The sequence below is a fragment of the Nomascus leucogenys genome, chromosome 17 (assembly GCF_006542625.1).
Source record: "Nomascus leucogenys isolate Asia chromosome 17, Asia_NLE_v1, whole genome shotgun sequence".
NCBI lineage: Eukaryota > Metazoa > Chordata > Mammalia > Primates > Hylobatidae > Nomascus > Nomascus leucogenys.
Window position 1 is genome coordinate 21321725 of NC_044397.1, and position 19452 is coordinate 21341176.

General features: G+C 35.3%; 1 protein-coding gene across 4 annotated transcripts in view; it reads right to left on the reverse strand.

Annotated features, from left to right (window-relative positions):
• Positions 1-5737: 5737 nt before the first annotated feature.
• Positions 5738-19452, reverse strand: part of GPD2 (glycerol-3-phosphate dehydrogenase 2) — a 147912-nt gene continuing 134197 nt past the window's right edge. For all 4 annotated transcript variants that reach the window (XM_030795707.1, XM_030795709.1, XM_030795706.1 and 1 more), the window contains 4 exons: positions 13014-13126; positions 12852-12930; positions 12244-12342; positions 5738-9270 (listed from right to left, as the gene is read on the reverse strand). In XM_030795707.1, coding sequence (XP_030651567.1) covers positions 9145-9270; positions 12244-12342; positions 12852-12930; positions 13014-13126 — 417 coding nt within the window. In that variant the 3' untranslated portion in view covers positions 5738-9144. The remainder of the gene's footprint in view (positions 9271-12243; positions 12343-12851; positions 12931-13013; positions 13127-19452) is intronic.

Sequence of the window (19452 nt, forward strand, 5' to 3'; positions counted from 1 at the left end):
ATGGAAAGAGGTTCCATTTAGCTTTTTCCAATGTATTTTTGAAAAACAAGGTTAACTAGCAATATTTAGATTAGAGTCGCCCAGCAGGATATGGTGACTCTAAAGAACCTACAGTAATTCTATTGGATTCAATTAGATTGAAAAAATTAAAGGTCTGTAATCTTGCTAATATTATTGTACACCCTTAGGGAAGTCATTCCCTCCCCCAACTCCATTTTGGTTGATGCATTTCACATTTAGTGTATTTTGAATAACAATTTATGGGATTAAAGCGGCATTCCCAATTGTATTGCAAAAAAATTCCCCCTCCCTTTTTTGGCGGTGGGGGGATATATAGTGCTAGGTATTTTCTTCTAACATACAATGTCTCCATGTATCCAAATCTCCTAAAGCTTCAGTAAGTTCTTATATCATCACTTGTATCATTAATAAATAAGTAGGTGACAAAAATAAATTCCAAAGTTTAAATAAGTAGTGAATGGATTATAGTAAAAACAGTTACAGGATTTTTCCAGTACATGTTTTCCCTGAATGTAATTGTCCTTTCTCCTACTATTTAAGTAAAAGCAATCTGCTTATTTACTATCTTCTATGCCATCCAGAAAGTACTTAAGTATCACGCTGTGGCTACTGTGGTAAAGTGACATTAGAATGCTATATGCAAATAGTTAAATAGAATCAAAATATCATTTTTACTTGGATAATAATGTGCATTAAAAGTATGATATTGATTATTTACCTTAAATGCCCTAATAGCAGCAAATTATTCATTTCTGACCTTTTATGGTTATTTCCCACTGCAGGACCAACCCAGGACATAAGTTAATACATCTCATTTTCTTATTTCTACTTAGGTGTGTCAAACTAACAGTAGCAAGAAAGACCACAGGATAGGGGTGAGACTGTCTTTATTCTTGACCCTTCATTTTCTGCAACAGTCCAGGAGTTCATATATTTTGGATGAAAAAGAAGAAAAAAATTAAGCAATCATGCAAATCAATTACCAATATATTCACAAAAGATCCAAAGTATATAGAATATTTACTTTATTATTCCTAGGATTCATATAGACTAATAAAAAGGATCTGTATATAAACAGTAAATATTCTATCATGAATGCACCATTTGCAGAACTGCAGAGTATCAAATAACTGGATGGCTAGGAAGTTAAGGTGCTGTAAAGATTACAGCTACTGTTTTTCTAACTGCTGAAAGCACCAAGACAATACAAAGTTTTGTTAGGGAACAGTTTTTCCCTTGCTACCTTGAGAATCAAAGGAAACTCTGAAAGCCCAAATGCTTGCAATTTAAAATCTATTTGAAACAAATCAACACTTTGTATTTTTATTCCAAGATGTGTTGCTCTCCCAAGCTTTCCCTGCTGAAGGTTTTCTATTAATTGTACTCTCAGTCCAATAGTGGGTTCTCTGACTCTAGCCTTCACTTGTCTACCATAGCTGTGATGGTTAAAAGCTTCTCCGGTTTGTCACAGAGTTTAATATGCACCCTACATAATTATGCAGGATTCACTGTGCTATCAAACTGCAATTCAAATTAGTTCAGGATTAAAGGCACAGAACAGTACTGCTTCCTTAATTGCATTGTACTGTGCTGATCACATTCAAATACCCATTACTCATTCCCTCTGTGGAGCAATAAGTCAGGGGGATTAATATTCAGGCAGGTGACAGGGCCAAGCCATTAAAAGGCAGTTATGCAGAAAGCATGGCTGGTTTTATTCACGTTAATGAAATCAGTGAAATGAAACTGTAATAGATTTATCAAAGCTCAGATGGATTTGCTGTAAATCAGTTTGATTCAAGCAATCAAACTGGACAATAGAGATAGTTTTCAGCTCCAGCAATGGGTGTCAGAAAGCAGCATGTGAAAAGTGCTGATATTCTTCATGTATGGATTTGATATCCACCTCGTGCACCGGCCTATTCCCAAACCACTGCTGCTAATTTTTTTGTCTTTTGAACTAGGTGCCAGTGGCTGATAAAACATACAGCATATCGTCTTAATACAGCACTTACACTGTTTTTATTCCTCATTTTTAAGTCCCCCAGAACATCAATTCTTTCCAATTGCTGGCAGAGAAAAAAGGAAAGTTCGATAGTGCACAAATTGGCATCGCTGTCCCTCTACTTCCCAGAACAAGAATGCAACTTTGGCCAGGGTGACTCCGCACAATTAGTACGAGCTGTGCTACACCAACATGTATGCAAAGGGGAAAATGGTCAGATGACAATTTCCAACAGTAATGGGATGATGCAGGAGCCCTGAGAAGCTGAAAATTTACTTTTGTTCTGGGTTTAATGAAATAATTTGGTATCCATTAGAGGGCAGCATAAGAACAAAAACTAAGCACAGCACGAGAAGTATCCCCTGCAGATAGATAAGCACCTTTCCTGAGGTAAACTTTTTCGATGCACTAATATTTTACAAGTGTAAAGCCAATGAATGGAGAAAACTAAGTAATGAAGAAGATGGGAACGAATCCTACTGTTAGAGAAAAATGACACCAAGGACAGCACATGCCAATTTAGCTTTAGGGAGTTTTCAGGCCATACATTAACTCCCTCCACACCCCACCCGTTTTTAGGGTTAAAATAGAAATGCTCCTTTCTGGAGCTTAATGATCTTGTATTTTGCAGACAATGTTTCTGATGGAATTACGATGATTTGGGAAATAGTGATCACGTTTTTGTGTTCATAAGAAGTGTATCATGAACTGTGGCTTATACTAAAACTACTCTGGTCCAATTTTTATTTATTGGAAACAAATTGTTGAAGAACTAACGCCAGTTTTTAATGATCCAAAACGGAAATAAATGTTCTAGTCTATTACCGTCCTATATGGAATAAGTCAATATTAAAGCTAATTAACCCTTTTCAAAGGCATTTTGTCCCAGGTTTTTATTTAATGGTTCAGTGCTGCTTCAAGCATGGATCAAGCTGGATAAGCTCCATTTAAAAAATGGCCCATTTTGAAAACAGTTGAGCAGCTCACTATGACAAATATATTTATCAGGATAAACTTGACTTTTTCAACTGTATAAATAAGTGACCACAGTTTCTTAAAAGATCCAACAATAAAAGAGATGATGCTTTCTTAAAAGATCTGACAATAAAATAGAGATTAAGGAAAATAGCCAAATCTCTTTAGTAACATTATAACATTATAGAAACTGATTTCATTTATTGCTTTTTAAAAATATTTAACTTTAGAAATATTTTCAGGTTTTTACTTTTGGGGGTATTCCTAATGGGGGTTCAGGGTGGTCCCTGTATAAAAGTTATTTCATTCTAGGTCACACGTGAAATGAAAACCTAAGATTTGTCCTTTTTGGAAGAAGCCATGATTTTTTAATAGTGTTCAAACACACAGTGCGAAGCACATACTTTTCAAGACATAAATGACTACTTTGACATATGAAATCCTATGAAAATTATATACATTATTTAAAGAATTTGGCACTCTTCCCCTTTGCTATACTAGCAAATCACAGAATGTACTTTAATATCAAGCTATTTTTGACTTATAAAATAGATGATATATTTTGTACATGAATTAAATTCTTCACAGTACCAGAGGAATTAATTTGTAATGTTATGAAATTTTGATTAGCCTGCTGTAAAATCAGAATTGTTTACCACAAGTGTCTGGGTTCTGACTCTTACAGTCTTTCCAAACAGATAATGAAATGAACTGGGAATGGGGGTTGGGGGGGCGGCAGAGTAATTTATGAAAACATGGTACACCATAATTTTGCCATTTGTCTGCAATAAGGATGGCAAATGATTCATGGGATAAAATGAAATATTTCTCACTGTCATTTCAATGGATCTAAGATTTACAGCTTCTTAACTTGGATAGGAAAAACTCTGTATGCAGAAAAATGAACTGTAAATCAACTAATGATGGAGATGAAAAACAAAAAAATGATATTGAAGCAAAGGTGAGAAAAATCTAAGCAAGAAATTAAAAGGGAAGAAGTGACTATTTACTTTGAATCTTTGGAGGCAGGAGGTAGCAGAGAGGGAAGCCTCTGCTTAAGAGGGCATTAAGGTCAGGTTAAAGAATAGTGATATGTTGATTGAGGTCATTACATTTAGATCACTTAGACAAACAATAAGATAGCTTTTAAAGCAAAATCAGATATGCCTAAATTGGATTTAAATAATAAATTTAGACCTAGTTTTATAGTATAAGACTAAAACAAATAAAGAAATTCTGTGGTTATGAAAGATTTGCCTCCAATTCAAGATTGTCCTTAACCAAACTATTATTTTATAGGCACCAGGGCCAAAGTATATACATATGTATGTATTTTACACCTCCCAACTGGTTGGTACAATGAAGGAAAGCTAGCAGCAGCAAATGAAAAAACTGAACCTAGGCTCTATAGGAGTCACTGTACTTGGAAAAGGAGAGCAGGGATGTCTGCTGTAGGCACAGACCATAGGCATGAATGGCTCAGAAGCTGGTAGAACTAGTTGTAGTCTGGGCCATGCACTAATAATCAAGGTAGGTACTATGAAACTCAATCCTCCCACCTCCTCTACTGAAAGATGATATATTACCTATGACTACAGCATACAAACCTTAACCTCCCTAGATTGAAGCAACTCCAATGTGAATACAATTAACAGGGAACCGACGGTAGGGTATGCTGAGCAATGCAATTCAAATGCCAAATGTGGAGAACAAAGATCGTCCTGAAAATTCTGCTAAAATAGTATTTTGCTTAGATCACATGGATCTTATTATAGTGGACCAGATATTTAACAAAATATAAAGATATCTATTACTTTTTGCAAAGAGCCCAGGACCCACAGGACTACCTCTGGTATCATCAAGGCTCAAATATATCATGTTCTGTGCCTGTATTTCACAAGTTAGGCAGCTAATTAGAGACCTAAAATACAAAACACATGCACAAAAAGCTCATCATCTCTGTCTCCTATATAGAATTTGTTTCACTATGAGGGTGCCAGATCAATTTAAAACTTTTGTTGTTTCCTTCCTTCATAAGTCAAATGTCATCAGGTGAAATCTGACACCAGGGACAGTACAATGTTGACAAAGATAGTAAAATATTGATGCTAGTATCATATTTTTTGATGACTATAAATTTTTTACACTTGGGAGCAATATTTTGATAAATTATATATTAAAAAATTTTAAAGCACTATCAGATTTGATAAGCTAGATCAACAAAAAATGTTTAAGCTGCCACGTATTTTTTTCCAGGCACTGAACAAACAGTTTATTGTTCCAAGTCTGTCTGGGAGCCATTGCTTTGGGGTATTCTATACGATTTCAAAGAACCTTCAGAAGCTCACACATGCCTTTGGGCATGCAGAACCAGGAGGCAGCACATCTAAACCACAAATGGAGAATATACTCCCTCTACGTGTGTAAATTAAACCCCATAAAATAACATGGGCATTATACAATTTGTGTTAAAACTGGTAACAGCTTTACTGATTTACTGACAATGAAAATATATAGCATTTTTTTCTGTCAGAGCATTTATCAACACTTGGCAACCCTGCACTAACTTGACATATAAGATGATCAAAATGGATTATGTAATCTTTCCCATTCATTTCTATTGATTTTAGTTATGATAAAATTCATCAGTGTGCCTGGGAACGCTTAGGCTGAAAGGCTCTGGTAGATTAAAATAAATAAATAAATAAGGAAAGAAAAGGAAAAAAGAATTCAACTGAGCTGTAATAGGATGAATGTAATTGTAGAATAGGATTGCACAAATATAGAAGTCATGCCCTAAAGGCTACAGCAACAAATTAATACAAATAATTCTGGCAGTCTTACAAAATTACATCTATCTCTGTAGATATTTCACTTTTGTGTCATCAAAAATACAGTTTGTAAAAATATTTTCAAACTTTTTTTAAACTTCAACAGTAATCAAAGTTATCTGTCTGACTGCAAGTAACATCAAAATGCTAGCAAATAGACCATTTTAATCAGTTTTATTGATTCATGCTTCCAGTTCTTATTCAGTTAAAAACAAGGCACATTAAATACATCCTCTTATTGCTCTATAAATGCATGCAGCTCATTCTGTATATCGAAAGTAATAAATAATGGCCATAAAACACCAAGACAGTTATAAAAATGACAACCCAGCCTCAAACATAGTATTTAACAGTCCAATCTAGAACAATAACCCAACACGATACATAAAAGTGCCACATATGAAAACATGCAGTGTGTATATCCGCTCTAGTACTGAGCTTACACTTGCTATTCTTTAAAAACACAGTAGGGCTTTTTCACTCCTTCAAAAAGGTTGACATGATGCAAACACTGCAAGTTATAGCATCATTGACTTTAATATTACATTCATATGCCAAAAATCTTTACAGATACATAAGAAAGAGAAAAATAACATCAATGATGACTCTTACAGTATATTTAGTAAAAGTGAGAATGAGTTTTTTGTTGTACAAAAGAGGAAGCTACATATTTTGAAACAGACAAAGCAACGCCAGAAACTGAAGCAGAATAGAGGGCATGCATTTAATAGCAGAAATCCTAAAGTTACACTCAGTATAAATTGATTGAAAGCAAGAATATTGCAAACAGCATGATGGATATGAGGCAGACAACCTTGGCTTAACAAATAATCCAGCATTATCATTATTGTTATGACTGTGGTGGGGGCTATTTAAAGGAGTATCCAACTCTCCAACACAGATGGGGGTTCCTTCACCTGAATCCCCTCAAAGGCTCTTGAAATAAATCACTTGATAATAAAAGGCAATCCCTGCATACCCACCCCGACCCCAACAGAATCAACTGATGTCAAGTTTATATGCAAAGGGAAAAAATTTCTTTTCTGCTTGGAATGAATTTTGAAGAAGCTTATTCCCATTTCTTGTCTCCCTTTCTTAAATGAGGTAAAGAAGCTGTACAGGTTTCATTAAGAACTTATACAAAATGCTGGGGTGCCTTATTCACAGTAACGGCTTGAAATCAGTTCATTTCCAAATTGAGTCTCTGGGATTGGTGAAGGACTCTATGTTTTAGAAATTAGCAGATTTAAAGTAAAAGCAGATATGCTCAAAAGAAGAAAAGTATGCTTTTCTTTGTCCTTAAAGGAACTTCATTCATAGCAAAGCATGCACAAACGAGGCCTGTTTAACAAACACAGATCTGCCCGGGCCCTACTGTAACAGAATCAGGGAGGGCACAAGTCATCATTATCTTGATCTAACTAGAAAGAGAAAGAGAAAAACAGAGAGAGAGAGCACAAATGTACCATATTGTGTATATCATCTGGGATATTTTAAAGGACAATTTATCTACCTATTCAGTGTCACTGGGTTCTAAACAATGAAACTTGTTATCTGGATAGCAAAAAACACCAAGTTGTAAAGCCACAAGCTTCAATTACTTTAAAAAAATGAAAAAGCCAGTGTAAAAATTCACACTTTGAAAGAAAGAAGTTCACAGTGATACCTGGGAGCATCACTTGCTCTGTTTTAGGATTTCCCTTAGGAAGTGGCAAGCGTCTAAAACCTCATTTAAAAACAAAATGAGCTAAGATGCTGTCTTTCTCTGCAGTTTCTGTTTGTTTCAGAGGTGGTGGGTGAGTGTGTAGGTGAGTGAACCTCCAGTGTTTACATTGTCACATACAGGCTCAGAATCCACTTGAATAAGGCGTAAAGATACTCTGCAGTATTGACATAAATAAAAATAACGGCAAAAAGTGTTTTATGTGCCAGTTTAAAAACTAAGACTTCAAGTCTCTGCAATAAAAACCTGCTGTGAAATAAAGTGTTACATCCCCTATTAGATACAGAACCTGATGTTAAAAAAACAACAACAAAATAAGTAGTTAACTTTACAAGAGGAAGTACGACTAATAAATATTCAACTAGTTAAAATGTCACCAAAATGTAGCGAAAGCATCCCAAACTGCATTACTTGTTAAATTCAATACACACTGACTTTTGCTTTGGACTGTGTGTGTGTCGGGATGGGGGTTGGTGATTATTTTTCCATTTTTGTTTTTGGTTTACTGAGAATATTTCCATGGAGTACAGAAGGGGAAAGACTTTAAGCAACCATGATGACCTTGGAAACTGGTTTTGTGCCTTATTTAACATGTAATTATAATTAAAGTTAACTAAACTCTATTCTATCCTCCTTTACTATGGTTGCAAGTACCCCCCCAAAATATGGTAAGCTAGATTTGACAATACCACACGCTTCAAAATTTAGGCTTGGGAATTGAATCTTTTATCTTATGTGGATATATAAAAACACATTTTTAACACTTAAATGTATTACTACTGTAATAATTAGATAAATTTGGTCTCATCCTATTACATCCAAATTGCCATTTAAATGCTGGTTTTAAAGGAAGAAGAGCAAGGATCTTCCTGGCAACTATAATAGTCAAGAAAACCAGCAGTGACTGAAGAAAAAAATGAACTGCTGAGATGAAACTATCACTGTAACTCCCAGCAAATGTCAATGCTATCCTTGTCTTATACCTGTGATTCTGGAAGCTTTCAGAGTTTCTCTTTGAGACTTGCTCCAGTAACCAGATCTAAACTTCTCCTTCCCTCTCCAGTTAGCCAGTCATGCTCTAGATATAAAAATGTGGAATATTGTTTGCATGAGGAAGGTAGACAAGTTGGAGGAAGATGGGGCTGAGAAATCTCCAGAAACACTATCATTTCAATAGGTAACTCTTTTTAATAACACATGCTATCTGTATGCATGTCACAAAATTTCTCCAGCTTTTTTCAATTTTTGCCAAAATATTCTGTTTTTAGAACTCATTTAGAATAAAGGAATAAACAAAAAGAGAATGTGTCACATCTAACAGGTCACAAAATAGATGCAAAACTAATGTGCATTGAAAATGGGAAAAAGAATAAAATACACTTAAAAGCTAGACTGAATGGCAAATACAAATAAAGTACAGCAAATAAAGCTGGCAAATACACCAACACCCTAAAGTTTTGGAATGTTTTCTAGTGTTAAAAAAGGCAGCTATCCACATTCATTATTTTAGAGTGGTTTCAGTCATCTCTGGTTGTTACATGGTGATTTGTCGTTTCTATGTTTGTTGGCTGTGGATTTACTGCCCAGACTCACAATCCTCCACAACTACGGTCCACTGGAATTGGAACTCTTCTGTCGAGGTTCTCTTCTGCAGTTTTCATTAGTATAGCAAGCCGGCTTCCAGATACCCTTCCTTTTTGAATAGCACTCATCAGCTTAAAGAGAAAATATGCAACAGATTCAGAACGCAGCCAACTTACTCTCTTCTTCATGGCATTATAATCGTTAGAATTGCAGCAGACAGAGGTAACTAAGTGCTCCATCAAAGACCTTAACAAGTACTACAGCTCAGACAAGAAGAGTCTAATTTTTAAACGCTTCCAAAAGAGGGGAAGAGGCAGGTATTTCACCACTGCCGCAAAAACTACATCCATCTAGTAAATCAGCCTGCCTCTAAAAGCAAATCTTAATGCATCATTTTTTGTCCTTTAATGTGCTCAAGGCACTTTTTTTTTTTTTTTAAGCAACTTCAAATATTGGATCTTTAATTCCATTTAAAATCTTAAAAAGGAATCTCAGGGATTGAACAAAGACAAATCATGACCTATATTTATCTACCCTTTTTTTTAATGTTACTGTACTTGACAACTTCAATTCCCCTAAATCCAAATTCCTTAAAGACTTTTTAACATAATTTACATTTAATTCCTTGAAAATGGACCCAGAGACCTACCTTAAGAATTAAAAGCACTCTACAGCCCAGATTTTAGCTAATTCATTTTTATCCAATGGATAAAATCAGAATTAGTCTTGAAATTACATGCAGGCAGCGGGCATAGGCCTTTAATCTGGAAGGCACTTTGCAATTATGAGCATAGGGATTTTTTTCCTTTTCAAGTTTGATGTGGTTTCAACTATTTGCTTTTCTTGATCTCACTTCCCTGATCTTTTTATTTGTTTTAAAAAGAAAAGATTTAGCTATTCATCATATATATATATATATATATATATACACAAACATGCACACACATCATATATATACACACACATTATATATATATATATATATGTGATGTATCTATGTATGTATGTAAATTCTCAAAATATTTTTAGGGTTATAGCTTTTAGCCTATGGAGACACGTTGCTTAAAAAGAGCTCTGAGTAAGAGTGAGAGACATCTGCCAAGGGGCTGGATCAGAATTTCATGACCTTATTAAAAGCTGTTTCACAAGCTATTGCTTATTAGAGATGGACTCCTACATGCAAAAGTGTCATTAAAACCCAGACTTAGAAATAAAGTCATATAACCATGAGATATCTATAGTGATCGTTCCGTGAAGATTATTCAAAAACCGTATCTACATTCAAAAAATATATTTAATGGGATAAACATGGGCTCTTAGTCTGCAGAAGAGCAAAATATTTAAAAAAAACTAAAAAAACCCTGCAAATATACTTTGCATCTGAGGAATGATGTAATATAAGGAATGCTGACATCTAAAGATGGAACAATTTATTGTTTATTGCTTTGTCTCTGATTCCAGGAAGACCTGCAAAGTTTATCAGAGCTAACACAACTGACAAAGCTAGAGGTTTTTTAAGCCATAGACAGTATATGATGTGCCAGCTTCTAAAAACTCAAAGTTTTCTTTAAACACTACATGTATCTAGAAACCATATTACAAGAAAAAAATAACATTTGGATGTGAATATATTTCATGAGGAATATGGTCAGCATTTTAAAGTTGAAAATTACACTGTGTATTTGTTCTTAGTAGAAGCATGAATAGTCCCTTTCATTTGGAATTGGACAAAAAATACTCAATTATTTTAAAAAAAACTCTACAAGGAAACCTGCAGATAGTTTAAATTATCTCCTGCTTTTAACTCAACTGCATTCAAGAAAATTACTTAAAATCTAAACCACATAGCATATTCATAAAATCAGATTCTTATTGTTTCTAAAGTGCCATGTCTTTCAACCTTAAATTCTGCTGTTTATTTACAACACATGAAATGAAGCACAGGCCATTTCTTTGAAGAAAAGTTTTCTAACATTGTGAGGGCAACAATAAAATATTCTCCAGAAAAACTACACAAAAAATGCATTAAATGGTGTTTTAATTCCCAAGCATAAATTTTAAATTCAATTTAAAATGTGTATTTAGTTAAACAGTAAGCTAAAGAACCAAACATTCTTTTTTGTAATGCTGGACACAACCTGTGAAAATTTTCTGCATTTAGATTCAACAATGCTCTTATCTGCAGCTCATCTCCAGAGAGACAATTACCATTTCCTTTGCCTTGATCTTGTTTGTTTAACTTGACACAGTGAAGAAAGGGCTGACATTGACCAAAATCCCCAGCATTAATTTATTTCATGTTCAGCATTCATCATTGCCATGGTGCAAGCAAGACCTGGCATTCATTTGAAATACCTGCCCAAGAAGCACTACAGAAAAAAACCTAGCTGCTTGGAAACCTAATACATTCTTCATATGATCAGAGTCATATGGACAGCTAGAAATAATGTATGGGTTTGTTGAAATTTCTTTCAAGAAACAATATGTAGCATCCAGTTTGAAGTTAAAGTAACAAAATTTATTTCCTGCATGATCACAAAGATTAAACAACAGAGCCTTGAATAAATTAACAATTGGAAATGGAAATACTTAAAATTATATGGTCTTGACCCCAAAGTACAAGTTTCCTTCCTTATGTTTTTCTAGTTCTTTATAATGCCAGAATCTAATAACTAAATTCTCAAATGCATATGATTCATTAGTGAACAGAACCATACATTTTAAAAATTTTCTACATAAAAGATTAGAAATCTTGTGTTGCCTCTTATGAAGTAGAGGAAAAGAAAAAGTAAGTAAAGAAAAAGGTCCAGCCTTGATATGCCATGGCATATGTCTTTAAAAAGCATGCTTCATATTCAACCCTTTATGATAAATAACTTGGATTTAATCTAAATTGCCCAACATAATGGAATGTTTCTTATACAAAAAAAGGAAAAGAATATGCACCACAGTAGAGCCTTACACTTGAGGGCAGATATATCAACCTCTGCTGGCTTCGAGCTTTCTTCTTCTTCAGAATAATCTGACAATTGTTTTAAATATCCATTCTTGAACATGCATTTATGATCATGACAAACAGAAGATAAAAGCACACCACAACTCACCTGCAAAAATTCATTGAGTTCAACCTGTCCATTTTTATTCAAATCAACTTCATTTAGAATTTCATGGAGTGTATTTTCATCCATTTGGACATTGATACTCTAAGTAAAAGAAAAGCATAGAATAATACAGTTTCATTAAAAATTATGCATATGCTTTGGCTGGGCAAGGAGGTTCACAACTGTAATCCCAGCACTTTGGGAGGCCAAGGCAGGCAGATTAGTTGAGGTCAGGAGTTCGAGACCAGCCTGGCCAACATGGAGAAACCCCATCTCTGCAAAAAATATTTTAAAAATTAGCCGGGCATGGTGGTGCGCACTTGTAGTCCCAGCTACTCTGGAGACTGAGGCAGTAGAATCGCTTGAATCCGGGAGGCGGAGGTTGCAGTGAGCCGAGATCGCGCAACACTGCACTCCAGCCTGGGCGACAGAGTGAGACTCTGTCTCAAAAAAAAAAAAGAAAAAATTATGCATATGCTTTTACTAATGTTACTAATCTTTTAAAAATTATAACAAAAATATTACTTGTAGAAAACCCTAGATGAGAAAAACATCTAATATCTTTATATTCTTCTAGTATCAGAGGCTGACATCGAACCAAAGAAAATTACCTCTAATACACGCTGAACATCAACAATGGTAATAAAGCCTTTCTGGTCTGCATCGAACTTATGAAATCTCTTCTTATACCTGGAACACAAGATTAAATAATGGAAAAATATATTTACATAGGCCAAAAAAAAGAGAGAAAGATAGACACTTATTATAAGTACCTGTCAATGTCTGAAGGCAGTAGGCTAATTTCAGAGCGATCTGTTAACTGTTCTGATCGAGATTTATAGCCCATTTCATAATATAGAAACTTCCTGGCTGTTTCAAGTTGTTCCTAAAACAGAGATACACACAAAGTTCATATATGGAAATAATTATTGATTTTTTTCCTCCTCTTTTTACTGTTGATCTTCATAAACTGAAGTTGATCCTTACTTATCTAACCAGCACAATTTTTTATTTCTTCCAGTTTCTTTGAAGTAAAATTTATATTGAATAAAATGTACCTACTACCATGATTAAGATCTACAGCATCTCTATCACCCTAAAACTTTCCTCATGTCCATTTGCAGCTGATCCCTTCCCATGATCTCTAGCCACAGGCAAACACTGACTGGCTTCTTGTCACCAGAGTTTGCCTTTTCTGGAATTTCTTATAAAAGGTTTCATATAGAATGTAGTCTTTTGTGTTTGACTGCTTTCACATACGATAATAATTCTGAGATTCATTCATGTTGCTGCATGTTTCAGTATTTTGTTTCTTTTTACTGCTGAGTATTCTTACACAGAAACTGACCGACAAAATCTACAGGATCAAATTCTTGTAGTTGGTGACAAAAAAAAAAAGTAATTAAAGGTGAAGATATCTTGGATTTGAACAACTTGGATTTGTCACTATAATGTGACATGAAGTGCGAAGGTATATATCATGAGATTAGCTGTGCTGAGATTTTGCCACTGAGATTCTGATACTTAGGTGAAGTTATAGAGTCATGAGAAGAAATAAGCTATCCTCAAGTTACTCTTCCTGTTTTCAATGTCCTCAGTGTCAATACTAGCTGTTGCTGCAAATATTGTCTTTCTTAGTTTTCATCATGTCATTCTCCCATCTAAAAACTTCTGAAATGACTTTATTGTAGCATATATTGTTCACAAATCTCTTTCCTCATATATATATTGTGCTACACACACACACACACACACATATACACACATATACTTCTCAACTGTACTGATGTGAGTTGGCCATGTGACTTACTTTGGATTGTGGAACATGAATAGGTATGATATATGCTACTTTTGAGTAAAAGCTTTCATGGTAACTTTATAGTTTTGCTTAGCCTCTCTTACTCCTATGCCATAAGAAGGGCACATTTCAGATGAGATCTGAAGCCAGTCTAGAATGCGGAGAAGAGCCACAGCAGCTAACATGCAGCCTTCATGTAATGTGAGGGAAAAAGAAATGCTTGCTGCGATGAACCACTGAGATTTTGAAACTGACCGTTATTGAGTATAACCTAGAACAAGTCTTAAATTCCCCAACTTCCCATCAAAGGATCTTGTGAACTCAATGGTTCCCAAATTCTGGTCTGAAGAACAGTGCCAGTGTGAAGTGAAATGAAGAAAATGAAGCAATGACACATACACTTGCATGAAATGTGTTTATATGTGTTTGGTTATGTTGGTGATAAGACCCCTTATTGATTTTTCTTGAGAAGACAAACTTTTTATTTCCGAGACAGTGTCTTGCTCAGTCGTCCAGACTGGAGTGTAGTAGCACAATCATGGCTCACTGCAGCTTCTACCTTGCAGGCTCAATCCTCCCACTTCAGCCTGCCAAGTGGCTGGGATTACAGGCACATGCCACTATGCCTGGCTAATTTTTTATTATTATTATTATTACTTATAGAGATGAGGGTCTCCCTATGTTGCCTAGGATGGTCTCGAACTACTGGGCTCCAGTGATTGATTCTCCCACCTCAGCTTTCCAAAGTGCTGGGATTACAGGCATGAAGCACTGTGCCCAGCCATCAGTTGTTTTTTCTGACATGATTCCTTTCCTGCTTTCCTTTTCTTAGGAAATAGATACTAGAAACATTCTTTCTTCATGTTCTTAAATAACAAAATAAAAAATTATCAACATGAAATAATTCTCTCAGCTTAAAAAAATAAATTTAAAATGTGTGTGTTTGTGTGTGTGTATGTGTGCATGTGTATCTCATATACAAAACTTGTCTGTGAAGTCTCCATCTCCAATGGCATTTTTCACTGGCAGATTTTTCACAAGAAAACCCACCAGTGGTCATAAATAAAATTATTTTGCTGTTCCACCACTTTTACCCAGCCATTTTCTACACAACTTGTTCAAAATCCATCTCCTTGGAAATGCCACCTCTGATGCTTCCCTGCAACAACAATTTCTTTCTCGATTTATGGCCCTTCATTGCATGTGTAATTTATCTATACTCCATCAAGCAAGGAATTATGGAATTTCAAAGCTGGAAGATATTTTTTCATAAATGGTACTCAATGTACTTCCCTTACCCCACATTCCCTTTATAACATTCCAAAAATGGAAGAACAAAGCCTTTGTCTAAACAACTCTAGCATTGGGGAGGTAACTTAATACTGCTGAAAGTTGCTTCCAATTATTAGAAGGTTTTACAGTGAGATTAAATCCACCTCCTTGAAATTCTTCCAGTTTTGGGGGGATTAACAAATCTTTCCTACAGTAGAACAAACCTAATGTTTTTTTTTTTTTTTGTATCACAGCTTAATAAGTATTTAAAGATAGTATCATGTGCTTTCCTCCTTAGAGTTTTCTTTTAGTCTAGAACTACTATATAAAACATTATTTCAAATCCCTATACCATGTTGTATAATTTCTTCCAGACCACAACCGGTTTGTCATATAATACAATTATCAGAACAAAATACAACACTGCAACAGAGATCTGGCAAGTACCTAGAAGGGAGTAACTATCAGCATCATCAATCTAGATATATGATTTCTATTAATGCAGCTTAAGATTGCAATTGGATTTGGGGGCAGCCATGGTCCACTGTTAATGGCTATGCATTCACAGTTAACTAAAACCATATTTCTTTTTCACATGTGCTATTGTTAAGCCTTGTCAAATCTATCTTGAACGGATGGAGTTGTTTTTCTACCTAATGTAAGGTTTGCCATTTATCTCTATTAAATTATATCTAATGAAATTTCACCCATTGTTTCAATCCATCATCAAGCATTCACTCTCCCTCTGGTATCTTGTTATTGGTACATCAAAGATGCATGCCATCAACATTGTAATTTAACCATTTGAATCAAGGTAGACTAGGTCAAGATCTAGGACAAGGTGCTTATGACTTACTACCAGAAACCTCTTCTGAGGCCATTGTCATTTAACTGGTTATAAATCTACCAGCTTTACAGATATCATATGGGGCTTTCTAAAATGCTTTATAGAATCAAAATTCCCTAATCTAGCCATCTGCTTGCTCTATCTAAAAAGGAAATGAGGACTGGGTGTGGTGGCTCATGCCTAAGATCCCAGCACTTTGGGAGGCTAAGGCAGGTGGATCGCATGAGCCCAGGAGTTTGAGACCAGCCTGGACGGCATGGCAAAACCCTGTCTCTACAAAAAATATTTAAAAAATTAGCTGGGCATGGTGGTGTGTGCCTGTAGTCCCAGCTACTTGGGAGGCTGAGGTGGGAGAATCACCTGAGCCTGGGAATTTGAGGCTGTAGTGAGCCATGATCACATTGCTGCACTCCAGACTGGGCAACATAGCAAGACCTTGTCTCAAAAAAAAAAAAGAAAAGAAAAGAAAATCATATCTAAAATGATTTTGCCTGAGTGATTCCTTACTAGCTTCCGTGATTACTATTTCTTGATAAATGCTGATAAAACAAACTTAAAATGTCACAATCTAGAAAACTACGCAAGATCAATGCCAAGACCATTAGTTTCTAGGTTGCAAACTATATTTTTCTTTCCTCTCGTTTTTGAAATTTGGTATTACATTTGCCCATTCTGTCTTCTGGTCCCATTCCTATTTGCTACAGTATTTTAAAGTTCAACAGTAAGCTGATCCCAAGCAAGAGAATCTTAACTGCAAATTCTCTGAGTACTCTAAAGTATAATTTTTCTGGACTGGCATAAAACTCATTCAGAGTAGCCTCCTATTTCAATATCTATTCATTCTTACCAACATTTATATTTTGCTCTTTTCACACATAAAAACAGGGAGAGAGAAGGAAAAAGACATTGGTAGTAAATTATAAATTGAATAGTTCTCCTTACTCTCCAGCATTCAAGAATATGATGCCTGCCACCTTAAGCAATGATCTAGATTAGGTCTTATTTGCTTGTTTTTTTCTTCAATTTTTAAACATTACATTTGGTGCCCTGAGTATTTTTTCCCCAACACTCAAACAATACCTGACACTACTCATATACATCCACATTATTCCTGATACTGCTCCTTTCATTGTTGAGCACTTGGCTTCTATCTGTTTTACATTTGGTATTTATCAGCTTGCTTTAATCAGTCACTCAAAGTCTTCACATGCCTCCCATTTTTCCTCCTCATTGGAATCAATTTTGAAAAAAAATGTATTTTTGTGAGACTCTCAGTCTACTTAAATGTCTTCTCTTTATAGTCTGTGAATGAAAAATGGATCTTTCGTCTGAACATGATCAAATCCACCGTATCAAATCCTATGGGGCAGCATTTCACAAAATATGTTCTAAGTACTAGCCCCCTTCCTACCCAGCTCTCCCAAAAAGTGAGAGTTGAGTCTGTCTCCAAGTAAGTTCCTTTTTGGAAACTGAAAACATGCATAACCATTCTAAAGGTTCTAATTGCAATTGCACTAAAGGAAGTGGTTTTACTTGTTTAACTCAGAATTTCTCACACTCTTTTGACCATGTAGTCATTTTTTCACGTATATTAATTTGTACCCTTCAGAACACCATTTGGCAATTTTATTTTTTTTTTTCTCTAAATGTTCCTGCCAACTCCTCTAACAATCCCCAACTCCCCGAGACATTGCCTTCTTCCCTAATCAGTTCTTCCAAGTTGGTTGGATTTTGGTCTTGAGTAACAGTTTCTCGAAATATTTTTCCAAATTTTGGAAACTATGTATAAATGCCAGAGCTATACATGTGTTATAACAACCCAAATAGATTTTAAGATCTTAAAACTATGAGCTATTTAGTATTCTCCTAAAATATTTGGTACAACATTCAGTATACAAGTCACTCATTAAGTATTGACTGGTAAAAACAAGCACAATTCATCTACAGAGAGTTATTTATCACCTTCTTCCTCTTTCACTTTTGCAGGTTAAATAATCCCAATGCTTTTAACCTTTTCTCAGAAGTCCAACTTTCTAACCTTTTAATTCTTTTTCCCCCCTCCTTTGTTCTCTCTAGACTGTCCATAGCTCTCATTAATACTCCTACATATCAGATACTGAGTAATAGCTTTAGGTCTTTATTTATGTTACTTTGTTAAGGGGGATTGGAGAGCATTTCTGAGCACGTAAATCTGTTCATAAAATATGAACTGAAGTTAAATCTAGCTTCCTTAGTAGGGCCAAACACAACCAGTTTACAGAATTTTCTTCCTCCTTCCTACCTCCTACAGCCTGAATTCCTAGCATAAAATATGTTCCTGCATATTCAAATCATTCCAACCACAATTTTTGGAAGAACACATTATCCCCAATCCTTCTATGTGGTAAAAAGGACTGACAGTAGCACAGGAGTAAGTTTCATTCCTGTGTTGCCTCTGTACGGAGCTTTAGCTAATCAAACTAAAGCTCAAGACTTCAACAGCTATAAACCAGTACAGCTAATGCAGACACAGCAAGACAGGATGGAGAAAGCTTATGCTCTAGGATCAGAATACCTGGTTTCAATCCCTGCTCTACAATTGACTGTTGATATAAACTCTGAAAAGAGTCCTACTCTGTGAACCTGTTTTCTCAGCCATAAAATGGGGGTAAATTTTATCCCTGTCAGAGGCATGATCAGGATTAAGGAACTCCTAAAATCAAACCCTTTCCTCCCACATTTCCCAGGTGACTCTGATATGTAATCATCTTTGGAAATCTATACCATAATGAGAATACTTTAAAAACAGGCCATGTGACTAATTCTTTCCTTGCACTGTCAGCACGTATCATAGATGCCCAATAATGTTCATTCACTCATGCCATGTGAGAACACAGCAATACAATGTCTGTCTATAAACTAGGACACAGGCCCCCACCAGATCCCAAATCTACTGATGCCTTGATCTTGGACTTCCCAGCCTCCAGAACCATGAGAAATAAGTGTTTGTTGTTTAAGCCATCCAGTCTATGGTATTTCTGTTATAGCAGCCCAAATGAACTAAGATACACGTTCTTACCTTCTAGGTCAAAATTCCCTCTTGCATCTTCTTACACCTCCTCCAATCTCACTAGCTATTATTTTCTCTTTTTCCTGGATTTTTCCTTATATCCTATGCTTCTAAACTTTGGTGTGCTCCAGTGCTTGGCCTTTGGACTGTTTTTGTCACCTGACTACATTAACTCCCTATATAATCTCATCCAGTCTGATGGCTTAAATATCAACTCAAATTTATATCTCTAGCCCAAGCCTTCCC